The sequence below is a fragment of the Eurytemora carolleeae genome, unplaced genomic scaffold (assembly GCF_000591075.1).
Source record: "Eurytemora carolleeae unplaced genomic scaffold, Eaff_2.0 scaffold16, whole genome shotgun sequence".
Taxonomy (NCBI): Eukaryota; Metazoa; Arthropoda; class Copepoda; order Calanoida; family Temoridae; genus Eurytemora; species Eurytemora carolleeae.
Window position 1 is genome coordinate 522,090 of NW_019396244.1, and position 11,514 is coordinate 533,603.

General features: G+C 31.4%; 1 protein-coding gene across 1 annotated transcript in view; it reads left to right on the forward strand.

The window, feature by feature from the left end:
* The first annotated feature begins 1,895 nt into the window (after positions 1-1,895).
* LOC111699233 (uncharacterized) overlaps positions 1,896-11,514 on the forward strand; it is a 14,234-nt gene continuing 4,615 nt past the window's right edge. Inside the window, exons 1-13 of the mRNA XM_023469845.1 lie at positions 1,896-2,002; positions 2,348-2,455; positions 2,790-2,965; positions 3,344-3,395; positions 4,325-4,399; positions 5,230-5,268; positions 6,104-6,215; positions 6,323-6,373; positions 7,642-7,707; positions 8,093-8,338; positions 8,605-8,947; positions 9,651-9,680; positions 10,526-10,602. Coding sequence (XP_023325613.1) covers positions 1,912-2,002; positions 2,348-2,455; positions 2,790-2,965; positions 3,344-3,395; positions 4,325-4,399; positions 5,230-5,268; positions 6,104-6,215; positions 6,323-6,373; positions 7,642-7,707; positions 8,093-8,338; positions 8,605-8,947; positions 9,651-9,680; positions 10,526-10,602 — 1,466 coding nt within the window. The 5' untranslated portion in view covers positions 1,896-1,911. The remainder of the gene's footprint in view (positions 2,003-2,347; positions 2,456-2,789; positions 2,966-3,343; positions 3,396-4,324; positions 4,400-5,229; positions 5,269-6,103; positions 6,216-6,322; positions 6,374-7,641; positions 7,708-8,092; positions 8,339-8,604; positions 8,948-9,650; positions 9,681-10,525; positions 10,603-11,514) is intronic.

Here is an 11,514-nt window from a genome sequence, read left to right on the forward strand (position 1 = left end):
ACAGAAATTTAAATTTTTCTTTTATTTATAATTTTTCGTCGTTTTAAATAAAAAAGTATGAAAAGACAAAATTGTTGAGTTAAAGATCAAAAACGCAATTGAACAGAACGCATTCCGCCCTGGCTAGTCCAAATCATAGAGTAATAAAACGAAGAGGTAAAGCTTAGCTAAGATTTACACAACCGACCTCCCTATTAATTAATTGATAGAGTGGTCGGTTGTATACATCACGATATGTTTACGTATCTAACACTGTACACTTGTTTATAAAGTGATCGTATTTCTAAGGGGGATTTTTGGAATTGATCAATTTTTAGATTTTCTTTCTTTATTTAAATCCATATTAAGTGTCTATCTAATTATCAATACTAATATTTAAATATCTACATAAAACCACCCCTTAGAAATACGATCACTCTATATACAAGTGTACTGCAGTGTTAGATACGTAAACATATTGTGATGCACACAACAGACCGCTCTATTAATTAATTAAAAGGGAGGTCGGTTGTGTACATCTGAGCTAAGCTTCACCTTTTCGTTAATTACTCTATGGTCCAAAATGACCAAATAGATTATCAAGTACAATAGGTGGCAACAGAGAAATAGACCAATTTTACACGACGTTACAAGTGTCAAATATAACAAGGAAAACAATATTTTCTCACATTAGTTGACATGTTTTCTAAGAATAAATAAAAAAGAGTAAAGACAGAAAATAAAAAACACATAATTAAATTTAATTCACTGTAAGATAAGCACTTACATCTAAAATTAACACTATCAATTAAATTTTGTCGGCCACAAAATCTGAGTTGACACTTGTGAAGTTGTGACGTAAGAATACAGTTGTACTGAGAGTGTAAAATTCTACGTTGCCATTTATTGTACTTGACAATCTATTTGAGGTTGACTAACAGTAAATATTACGAAACATTACTTTTTAAAATAATCAAATCTGAAACGGAAATAAACTGTTCAATTTGTCCTTGCAGCCATAGATAATAATATAAAACATAATTAAATTATATAGTTAACTAATTATCCTGCATTTCGGTTTTTAGTTTAGTCGGATAATGCAAGGGGTTAAGTTATATACAATATATACAATATACAATATTTCTTACAATATGTAGAGTGAGATGCAAGGGGTTAGGTTGTATACATTATATACAATATATACAGTGAAACCCATAAAACTGTGGAATGGGAAGACGAAATCTAAACTAAAGGAATGATATTAAATAGACACCAATGAACATGAAATACAGAAATTGGGCACTTTACAGAAAATCCAATTTCAATGGATTTTCAAGCTACTTAAAAAACTTTTTGCATTATAACAGCATCTAATACACAGAAAGTTGAATAAATGTCGTCTTTATATTTCACAGTTTTATAGGTCTAACTGCAGACATTACTTTTTTAGTTATTTCTGAGATAAGAGTCCCCAGTTGTGTATTTTCAAGGGGTCAGCAGAGACCCGCCCCGCCCCAATATTTTCTAGGGGTGGGGGTTAGTAGAGACCGACCCCGCCCCAATATTTTCTAGGGGATGGGGGTTAGTAGAGACCCACCCCGCCCCAATATTTTTTCTTGTGGTGGGGGTTACCAGAGACCCACCCCGCCCCAATATTTTCTAAGGGTTTGGGTTACCAGAGACCCACCCCGCCCCAATATTTTCTAGGGGGTGGGGGTCAGCAGAGACCCCCCCCACAATATTTTCTAGGGGTTGGGGGTTGGCAGAGACCCACCCCACCCCAATATTATCTAGGGGGTGGGGTTCAGCAGAGACCCACCCCGCCCCAATAAAATTGAGGTTAAGTCGTCGTCTCCTTCCCCTGGAAAATTTCATAAAAAGAACTTTAAACCTAAATTTTTCCTTTTTTTAGAGAATCAATGCAATTTGAAAATGCAAGGTTTGAATGTCGTCTTCTGTTTGATTAATCTTGGTCGAATTCATGGGCAAACTGATATCACAGAAGCTCAATCTTCAACCCCAGGTATAGTCTCATTAATCGTATTCTCTAACGGTTTCCAAAATATTTACGAAAATTATTTTTATTTTTTGTTAACTACTAATTTTGTTAATCACTTCACATTGTAGAAAGAACAATTATATTTATCGGTCAATTTTAAATACAGTATATCCCATAAATAGGAAGGCATTGAAGGAATTTTTCTAATGTCGTCTTCGAAGCATATCAATATTATGTTTTTTAATTATCAAACATTGGTGATACCGGGATTTTTCAGCATTAAATCAGCTATTCTGAACAAACGATTTTAGACATGAGATTATCTAGATTCTGGTCTTCTATAAAAAACTAAGTTGATTTGTTGTTTAGAAGGAACTACAGCTGCAGAAACAACGGGGACAGGTTCATCAACAACAGGGACAGCAACCTCGTCAACAGGTTCATCATCAACAGCGTCAACAGCAACCTCCCCGACAGGTACAGGAAGTACCAAAATAAGTTTAATGCTTAAATATTTGTCAAAATACTTTTAAATTCAACTACTGTGAGAACCCGAAAGCTGTGGAATAGAAAGACGACTTTAGACTCAAGTTATGACTTTAAATAACTCAATGAACATAAGCCACAGCAATAGTGCAGTATAAACAGGCTTATTTTACTTAATGGGTGATATACTACATTTTAACACAGAACTTTAAAAACCTGGAAAGAATTTATAAAATATCGTCTTGACAATTTTTCAATTGGGTTTATACTGCTTGTCGTCTTCCTCTTCCATAGTTTTCTGGTTTTCATAGACTCAAATTTGAAGGTGCTTCAGTCAGACCCTCTCCGGTAACTTCAACAACAACAACAACACCAACTGCTACTACAACAACAACAACAGCATTGTTTACTCTTCCAACCCTTCCTATTCTTCCCTTCCCTACAGAAGATCCTTCTCCTTCAATTCCTTTTGTTCTTCCAGACTTTTCCCCTTGCCCCCAGGTAATAGAACACATGTACAAGGTTTCAGCATCAGCATGGGAGTAAAGTCTTTGCAAACGATTTTCTATTTAAAGGGACTGTAAGGGGAATTAATAGTGTCCTTTCATGTGAATATGGCAATGCCCGATTTACCCTTTAAACCTTTGACTGTTCATAGAGTGAGGAGAGCTCTTTGTTTAATTATCTTAGAAACAACTTGAATCCCTATAAAACGCAGTGTACGCTGTACATCATTATATGTACATAGTACATGTTAAAACTTAAAACAGCTTGGAAACAAGTGTTCAACATTTAAACGCCAAAGGTTTTAAGGGTCTCTGATTTGAACTGTAAAATTGTGTACATACCCTTTAATTCGTATTAAATATTTATTTCTAGATTGATGGGTTTAATTGGATATGGGTTGTAATATTTGAACCAGATCAATCAGGTTAGATTACTATTCATACATTAAAATTAAACATCTTTTTATTTATGTTTTATTTTATCGTTCATGGATACATCGAACTTCGAAGCAAGACTATAATATTACGTATACCACGTATACGGGTTGTGTCGGCGTCTAAGATATTGGACTGTATATGGGACAACAGTTTTTGGTTAAAGGGAAAGTTTATGATTTTTGAATGTACCCTTTTAAATATCCTCAGAGGCGTATTAGTGAAATCTATTGTTTTAGGGGGTTTTTGGGCCCCAATTCGGGGCGCTGAGCTCCCTTTAGAAAAAATTTAAAGCCCCCCCCCTTGACAAATTCCTTTTAAACAATCCTTTATTAGAAGTAACTGGCAATGTATGGTAGTTGAACGATGACGAAAAATGTTACAAAAATTATACAGTAAACTGACAGGTTGTTTAAAAATTAACTCTTATCATCGAAAATAACTAAAATTATTTTTTTATTAGTTTCTGTAATGTCTCGTCGTTCACAAACATTCTCTTTAGATTTCCTGCAATATTTATTGAAAAGACGATATTTGAAGAATTTGAAGATATCTGCAAACAATTTGTTAAGAATAAAAAATTCAATATAATGATGAAATGGAAATAATTAATTGTAACTTTGATTTATTGACGAATTTCTATTTAGAAATATGTTCCTGAACATCCAATTAGTTTACTTTAGAATTGTTGTTTCAGTTTTCGTCGTTGCTATTGATTAGTTTAAAAATCCAAAATCTAAAAATCATCTCTCCAGAATGGACAAAAAAGGATGATTATAAAAAGTGAATTTGCGCTCTTGCTGAACAAATATGCACCGTAAAAACGTCTGATATGTCTCAATGATTCCTAAAAAATGTCTTTACAAAACTGCATTCTTAGTTCAACTATCATACATTACCGGTCACTCCCTTTAATTAGGTGAGTTCCCTTCAGTGTGTTTACCACAAGAACAGGAGACAGTGTCAACCCTACCAACACTTCCAACCCCACCAGGTAGCAAATACACAAAGACGACATTCATGATCTGCATTCTTAATTGTTAGAAAATTTAATCTATATAAATGTATTCTCACTCTTCTCACTCTCTGTACATGATTTGGAAATTCTATGTATGCCCTGATATTTTATTCTAAGATTTTGATAGCCATTTCTAAAGCCTTAATTAGATTCTAATAAAGTAGACTTAAATTCTTATTAAATTCATTACTTTTAAAAGACTGTTCAGGATTAATACGAAATCGAAAAATTATTTACTTAGGATAATTTTCTATGTTTCAAACTTAGAGAATCAACTTCTACTAATATCAGTGACTTAAAATAAAATAAACAGGGTCGTATGTACACAGCCAGCCTAGATTTGTAGTATAAACGCGCTGGGTCCACTAGTCAGGCTGGTACGAGTATGTTTAGCGTACGATTAAGCTAAATCAATAGATCCTTGTACCGGGTCGGATCATGCATTTGGAATTAAGATTTATCTTACTCAAGCTTTAAAAATATTGTGTACAAGGCTTCAACTTTTTTTCAATAACTATTCATCTCCCCCCGTCCCACAAAGTATGCATATTAAATTATATAATATTATTATATTAAATAAATGTATTAGAAAATTTGTGGCAATAATATTTTTTTACATTTCAAGCACAAAATAAAAAATGAATATTTTAGTTTTCAACCTCTCGTCGGTAATAAACAAAATTCATAGAATATCACGTGGCACGTACATTATAAAAATTTGGATCTTGGATTTAAAACAACGTTTTTTCTAAAAACTCGAGAATTTTACCAAAAGATTTTTTTAATTTTTAAAATATATTTTTTAGTTGTTCCAACATCTTCTACTACAACAGAACATCATGAAGGTTAGTTAATTATAGTATGTTTATATTGAAATATCACATGTTTTCAATCATACCTCCTCTTATTGATGGGCTATTGAGAAAAAAAAAGAATTTCTTTAAATGTAACCAATTCAATTTTCTTTTAAAATTAAAGTTATAGGACAACGAGGTTATAGTATATAGAGTGATGATGTACGCTAATCCTTTAATAAATGTACAGGCCATGTACTTCACTTCCAAAGGTCATTCTGTATATTACAGTACTCGGGGGTGATTTCTGAAAATATTTAAATGGAGAATTTGTTTTCCATGTAACTATTAAAATCCGCTACTCATTTATCGTGTGCAGGATTCCATTTTCACAGGAAGACAAACCATTACAGTATTTTACAGAGCAATATTTCATCGTTAATAAACTGTTCTGAGAAAACTGAATAAAATTCAAGATACAAAACCTCTCCATACACTTGTACTCCGAAAGCGTACTGTATATTTGATATTTCTACTGTATGAATGGGCCATAATCTCTAAACATCCTTTACCAGTAAACTATTCAGCGTACACTCAGGCCAATACACACGGAGAGGTAGCTAAGATCCAGCCCCCCCTGTTATAGGAGCTACAAAGTCACAAAGTTGCGTCGGTAATGTTACATTAACACTTAAATGACAAGACGTATAATTCTTTAAACTTATTTCCTTTTTAACCTTTATAATTCATTTTTATTAAGTTTTACAATATTTTTAGATATTTATATGATATCAGATGAAAATATTTTGAGATTTCCATATTTTATATTCTTAAGTTATAGACAAAAACACAACTTAAGACGGTTAGATAATTAATCTTATTTTAGTTGATCATCATGAGCATCATGGATACTGGCCTATACCCTTGGGTTACTATGATCCATTTATTGATCCCTTCTTTGTATCCTTCTATGATCCGTTTTACGATCCATACCTAAGGAAAATTTAGATTTTTTTAAGAGGCTGCAAACACATATTAATGTAACTACCCAAATGGTGACCGTAAAAAGGAGTCCTTTAAAAAATCTATTTTTTGGCTTGTGCAGTCTTTACTCAGTTGACCCATTCCTATATGAATCCCAGCTAGGATGGTTCAGGTACATTTTAGATTTTCATGATTTGTTCACAACATTTTTATGTTTTGTTCACAACATTTTGATGTTTTGTTCAAAACATTTTAGTGTTTTGTTCACAACATTTTAACGTTTTGTTCACAACATTTTAACGTTTTGTTCACAACATTTTAACGTTTTGTTCACAACATTTTAACGTTTTGTCCACAATTTTTTTATATTTTGTCCACCACATTTCATGTTTGACCACAATATTTTAATGTTGTGTTCACAACCTTTTAATGTTTTGTCCACAACCCTTTAAAGGGGGTGTTCACAAAAAAATTAAGGGGTATAAATCAATTTAATTTATTAATCCGAGTCGAATAATGCAACTTTCTGAATTTTTATGGACGCTGCGTTCTTCGATATGAGTTTTTTTTAACAATTTTCTCCTTATAGACGCAACAGATAGAAGTAAGATTAGTACCAATCACCATCGAATATTTTTCGACGTAAGTCTATACCCTCTTTTACTTTTTTTCGAACACTCCTTTTAATGTTTTGTCCACAAACTTTTAATGCTTTGTCCACAAACTTTTAATATTTTGTCCACAAACTTTTAATATTTTGTCCACAAACTTTTAATGCTTTTTCCACAAACTTTTAATGTTTGTCCACAAACTTTTAATGTTTTGTCCACAAACTTTTAATGTTTTGTATACAAACTTTAAATGCTTTGTCCACAATCTTTTAATGTTTAGTCCACAAACTTTTAATGCTGTGTACACAATCTTTAAATCTTCATTCAGATTTAAATGCTATAATCAGGATATTTCTCAAAATCAATTAAATAAGAAAAAAAAACAGATTTTTCTTACTTTAAAATAGTATTTACGATCTATCGATTTACGAAAAAATCGATAGATGAATATATATCTAATCGATAGATAAATATATATCTAATCGATAGATAAATAGATATCTAATCGATAGATATATATATATCTAATCGATAGATAAATATATATCTGATCGATAGATAAATATATATCTAATCGATAGATAAATATATATCTAATCGATAGATAAATATATATCTAATCGATAGATAAATATATATCTAATCGATAGATAAATATATCTCTAATCGATAGATAAATATATATCTAATCGATAGATTAATATAAATCTAATCGATAGATAAATATATCTCTAATCGATAGATAAATATATATCTAATCGATAGATAAATATATATCTAATCGATAGATAAATATATATCTAATGATGTTGAGAAAACATTTTTACAGATCTTCCAGTGTTTCCGTAAAAACTTTGGACGAAGATGGTAGATTTAATAGTTCTCAACTAATCAGGTTTCAAAAATTTGCATTTTTGCTATTTTTTAACTACAGGGTTTCCTATTTTTTAACTACAGGGTTTCCTATTTTTTAATTACAGGGTTTCCTTTTTTTTAATTACAGGGTTTCCTATTTTTTAACTACAGGGTTTCCTATTTTTCAACTACAGGGTTTCCTATTTTTTAACTACAGGGTTTCCTATTAATGAGTTTTGACTAGCGGTCGTCTATGATCGCTGCAGGAGGTACAAAATTGTTTCTATGTTTGGCTATCCAAAATCAAAATTGAATCCTCTTTGAGATTGAGAGAGAGGATCCTTTAAGGATCCTCTCTCAACGGATCCTCTCTCAACGGTGTCATGCTTAGAATATAATTTATCCTTCAGAATATTTTTTTTAAGGTCAATAACTGGCAGAGGCCAAACAAATAAACAGAAAAAGAAACCAAAAAAAATGGGGAACCAAAAAACGAAAAAGTTTGCAAATCCCAAGAAAAAAGGAACAAATCTGAAGAAAATTGAGTCAAAGAGAAGAATTTCGCGTTCCATCGATAATTCTGCAATGCAAGTTTGGCAGACAAATTGGGAAAAATTTACCCAAAAGAAGAAAAGTTCCGCAACGTCCACGGCACAAACAAAAAAATCAAGGAAGACTTTTTTTAAAAAACAGTTCAAGTAGATATAATCACTTTCTTTAATTTAATATCCCACAGGCCACAACCCTATTTCAAGTTACTCTCCATCTTTAGAATGTTCGATTCACAACAGTATCCTTCAAATCTTTTCGTAACAAGAATAAATGAGAAGTTTATTCCTTTTTCCTGAAAAATTTAATGTTTTCAATTTTAATTGAGGTTCATTTGAAAACAACAGTATCACTATTTTAAAGTTTTTGAAAAAAAAAGTTTTTCTAGGAAAAAATCCAGTTTGGTGTCCAAACATCCTCAGGCTTCAAGACAAAACATTGGAAATAATTTAGTTAAAACCCCGGTCTCAAAACAGAATCCAAGTCCTGCTATTAACGCAGTTTCAACGCATAAATTAGTTTCTACAAAGAAACCAGTATCCGCCAATGTTGAGGATTTCCTATCTCAAGTTGTTGAAAAATATGGGAATAAAAACACAGTTGTTTTACCACCAAACAACTCAAATTACAATAATGCTGCCCAATACAACTTCAATAAAATCAACATCACCGACGAGACAAACAAGACCAAGTTCAAGGAAGAAATCCTCGGAATGTCTTCTGGCAAAAGGGTAACTAAACCAGTTGTCAATTTACTATATTTTATAAATATTTTATAGCAAACAATGGTGGGTGTATTGTAAACAATGTTGGGTGTATTGTAAACAATATTGGGTGTAAATTGTAAACAATATTGTGTGTATTCTAATCAATATTGGGTGTATTGTAAACAATGTGGGGTGTATTCTAATCAATATTGGATGTATTGTAAACAATGTTGGGTGTATTGTAAACAATGTTGGGTGAATTTTAATCAATGTTGTGTGTATTATAAACAATGTTGGGTGTTTTGTGATTTGTGAACAATGTTGGGTGTATTGTTAAAAATGTTGGGTGTATTGTAAACAATGTTGGGTGTATTTTAAACAATGTTGGGTGTATTGTTAACAATGTTGGGTGTATTGTAAACAATGTTGGGTGAATTGTGAACAATGTTGGCTGTATTGTAAACAATGTTGTGTGTATTGTAAACAATGTTAAGTGTATTGTAAACAATGTTGGGTGAATTGTAAACAATGTTGGGTGAACTATAAACAATGTTGGGTGAATTGTAAACAATGTTTGTTGTATTGTAAACAATGTTGGGTGTATTGAAAACAATGTTGGGTGAATTGTAAACAATGTTGGGTGTATTGTAAACAATGTTGGGTGTATTGTAAACAATGTTGGGTGTATTGTAAACACTGTTCAAGTTATATTTTCTCTCTAATTTAGGTTGAAAGAATGATAAGAAGGTTCAGCAAGGCAAAATTATGCATTTTTTTTTTAAAAATATGTTTTCCAAAATATTTATTAAAAAATATGTTTTCCAAAATATTTATTAAAAAATATGTTTTCCAAAATATTTATTAAAAAATCTAAAATCAAATACTGGTAAATCATTAAAAAAACAGCGTAAGAAGATGCACAAGTCTCAAGGCTGGCATTTTTAATTAACTTGATTGAAAGCGTATAGTTTCAATTGACATACCATGCAAAGATGGCAATGCCCAATTCACAACGGTACCCTGAAAAGATTTTTTCTGATCAAGATTAAAGTAGACATCATTGTTCGTAATTTTAAAAATTGATTATTTTAAACCGTGATTTCTCTATAAAAGTGAATTTTAAACCTAGAAAAACGACAATTTCTTCCACATTATACTCAGATAAAGGTTTTAAAGGTATCGTTGTGAATCTTAGACATCTTAGCATGGAGGCTCGCTTGGTATTATGCTTACAGTTTCTTTTTAGACCAGAGTTGGGATTCTTAAAATAAAGACCTATCTTGCTGGGAACTAGTCCTTAAACTTACCCGGACAAATCCGCAGTAAACAACTTAAAATCAGCAATTGATCAATCTCAGCTGCTGAACTTTAAACTTAAAAAAAAACCACTATTTTACATTTTTGTTTAATCTAGCGGAAATATTCAATGTTCGTCGCCCACTTTGCAAAAAAAAAACATCGAGCTTTCATAAAATGAAATGATTACTTCAGTATTTCAAATCAATAATTTACAACTCGGGCTTTATTCCGAAAAGGCATTAAAGTCGGAGTTTACTCGTAATCTCAGGTTAGGACTGTTTCTCAATGTATAGTTGAGTATAGGAGAGTATAAAAGATATGCTCGAGCTGGGACGGATTGAGGAGAAAAGCTTGCTCATTGCAAACAATAAATATCCAAGGAAAATATATATTTTAACTTCAACCCTGAATTATTAGAGTATCCAAATAGATTATCAAGTAGAAAAGGTGGCAGCAGAGAAATGGAATAATTATACATGACGTCACATCGAGTCAAATATAACAAGGAATACAACATTTTCTCCCATTAGCTGACATGTTTTCCTAGATTAAATAAATAAGTGTAAAAACAGAAAATAAAGAACAGAAAATTGCACTTATTTCATTTTAAATAAACACTCTATTAACATTATTTTTAATAATTTTGTCGGACACATAAAACTGTTGACACACGTGTGACGTAAGAATACAGCTGTACTGAGAGTGTACAAATTCTACATTGCCGTCTATTGTGCACGTTGTTTTGATATAATCGCCGATCATTGCTGCAGTAAAACTTGTTTCGCTTTAAATTATTTAATTTTGATTCACTGTGCCGTCAGGCTGAAACTTTTTGTATAAAATTTCAAATGTGTTTTATTGATTTGTCTCATTAAAATAGTGTGATACAGTAACCTCCCCTCCACACACACCCCTGTAGGTATAAAATGCCCCAGTTTTATAAAATAAAAGTATAAAGTGTCAAGTTCTAAGGTAGTGAGATTCATGAAAAAAATAAAAAGTGAGATTTCAAAATCCAAAGTGAAAATATAAAATTTAAACTTTTATTTTTAAACTGTGGTATTGGCGGTAGTGAGATTTGAAAATTAAAAATCAAAAAAAAATTCAAACTTTTATTTTCAAACTGTGGTATTGACGGTAGTGAGATTTCAAAATTAAAAAACCAAAAAAAAATTCAAACTTTTATTTTCAAACTGTGGTATTGACGGTAGTGAGATTTCAAAATCCAAAATGAGAATATAAAATTTCAACTTTTATTTTCAAACTCTGGTATTGGCGGTAGTGAGATTTCA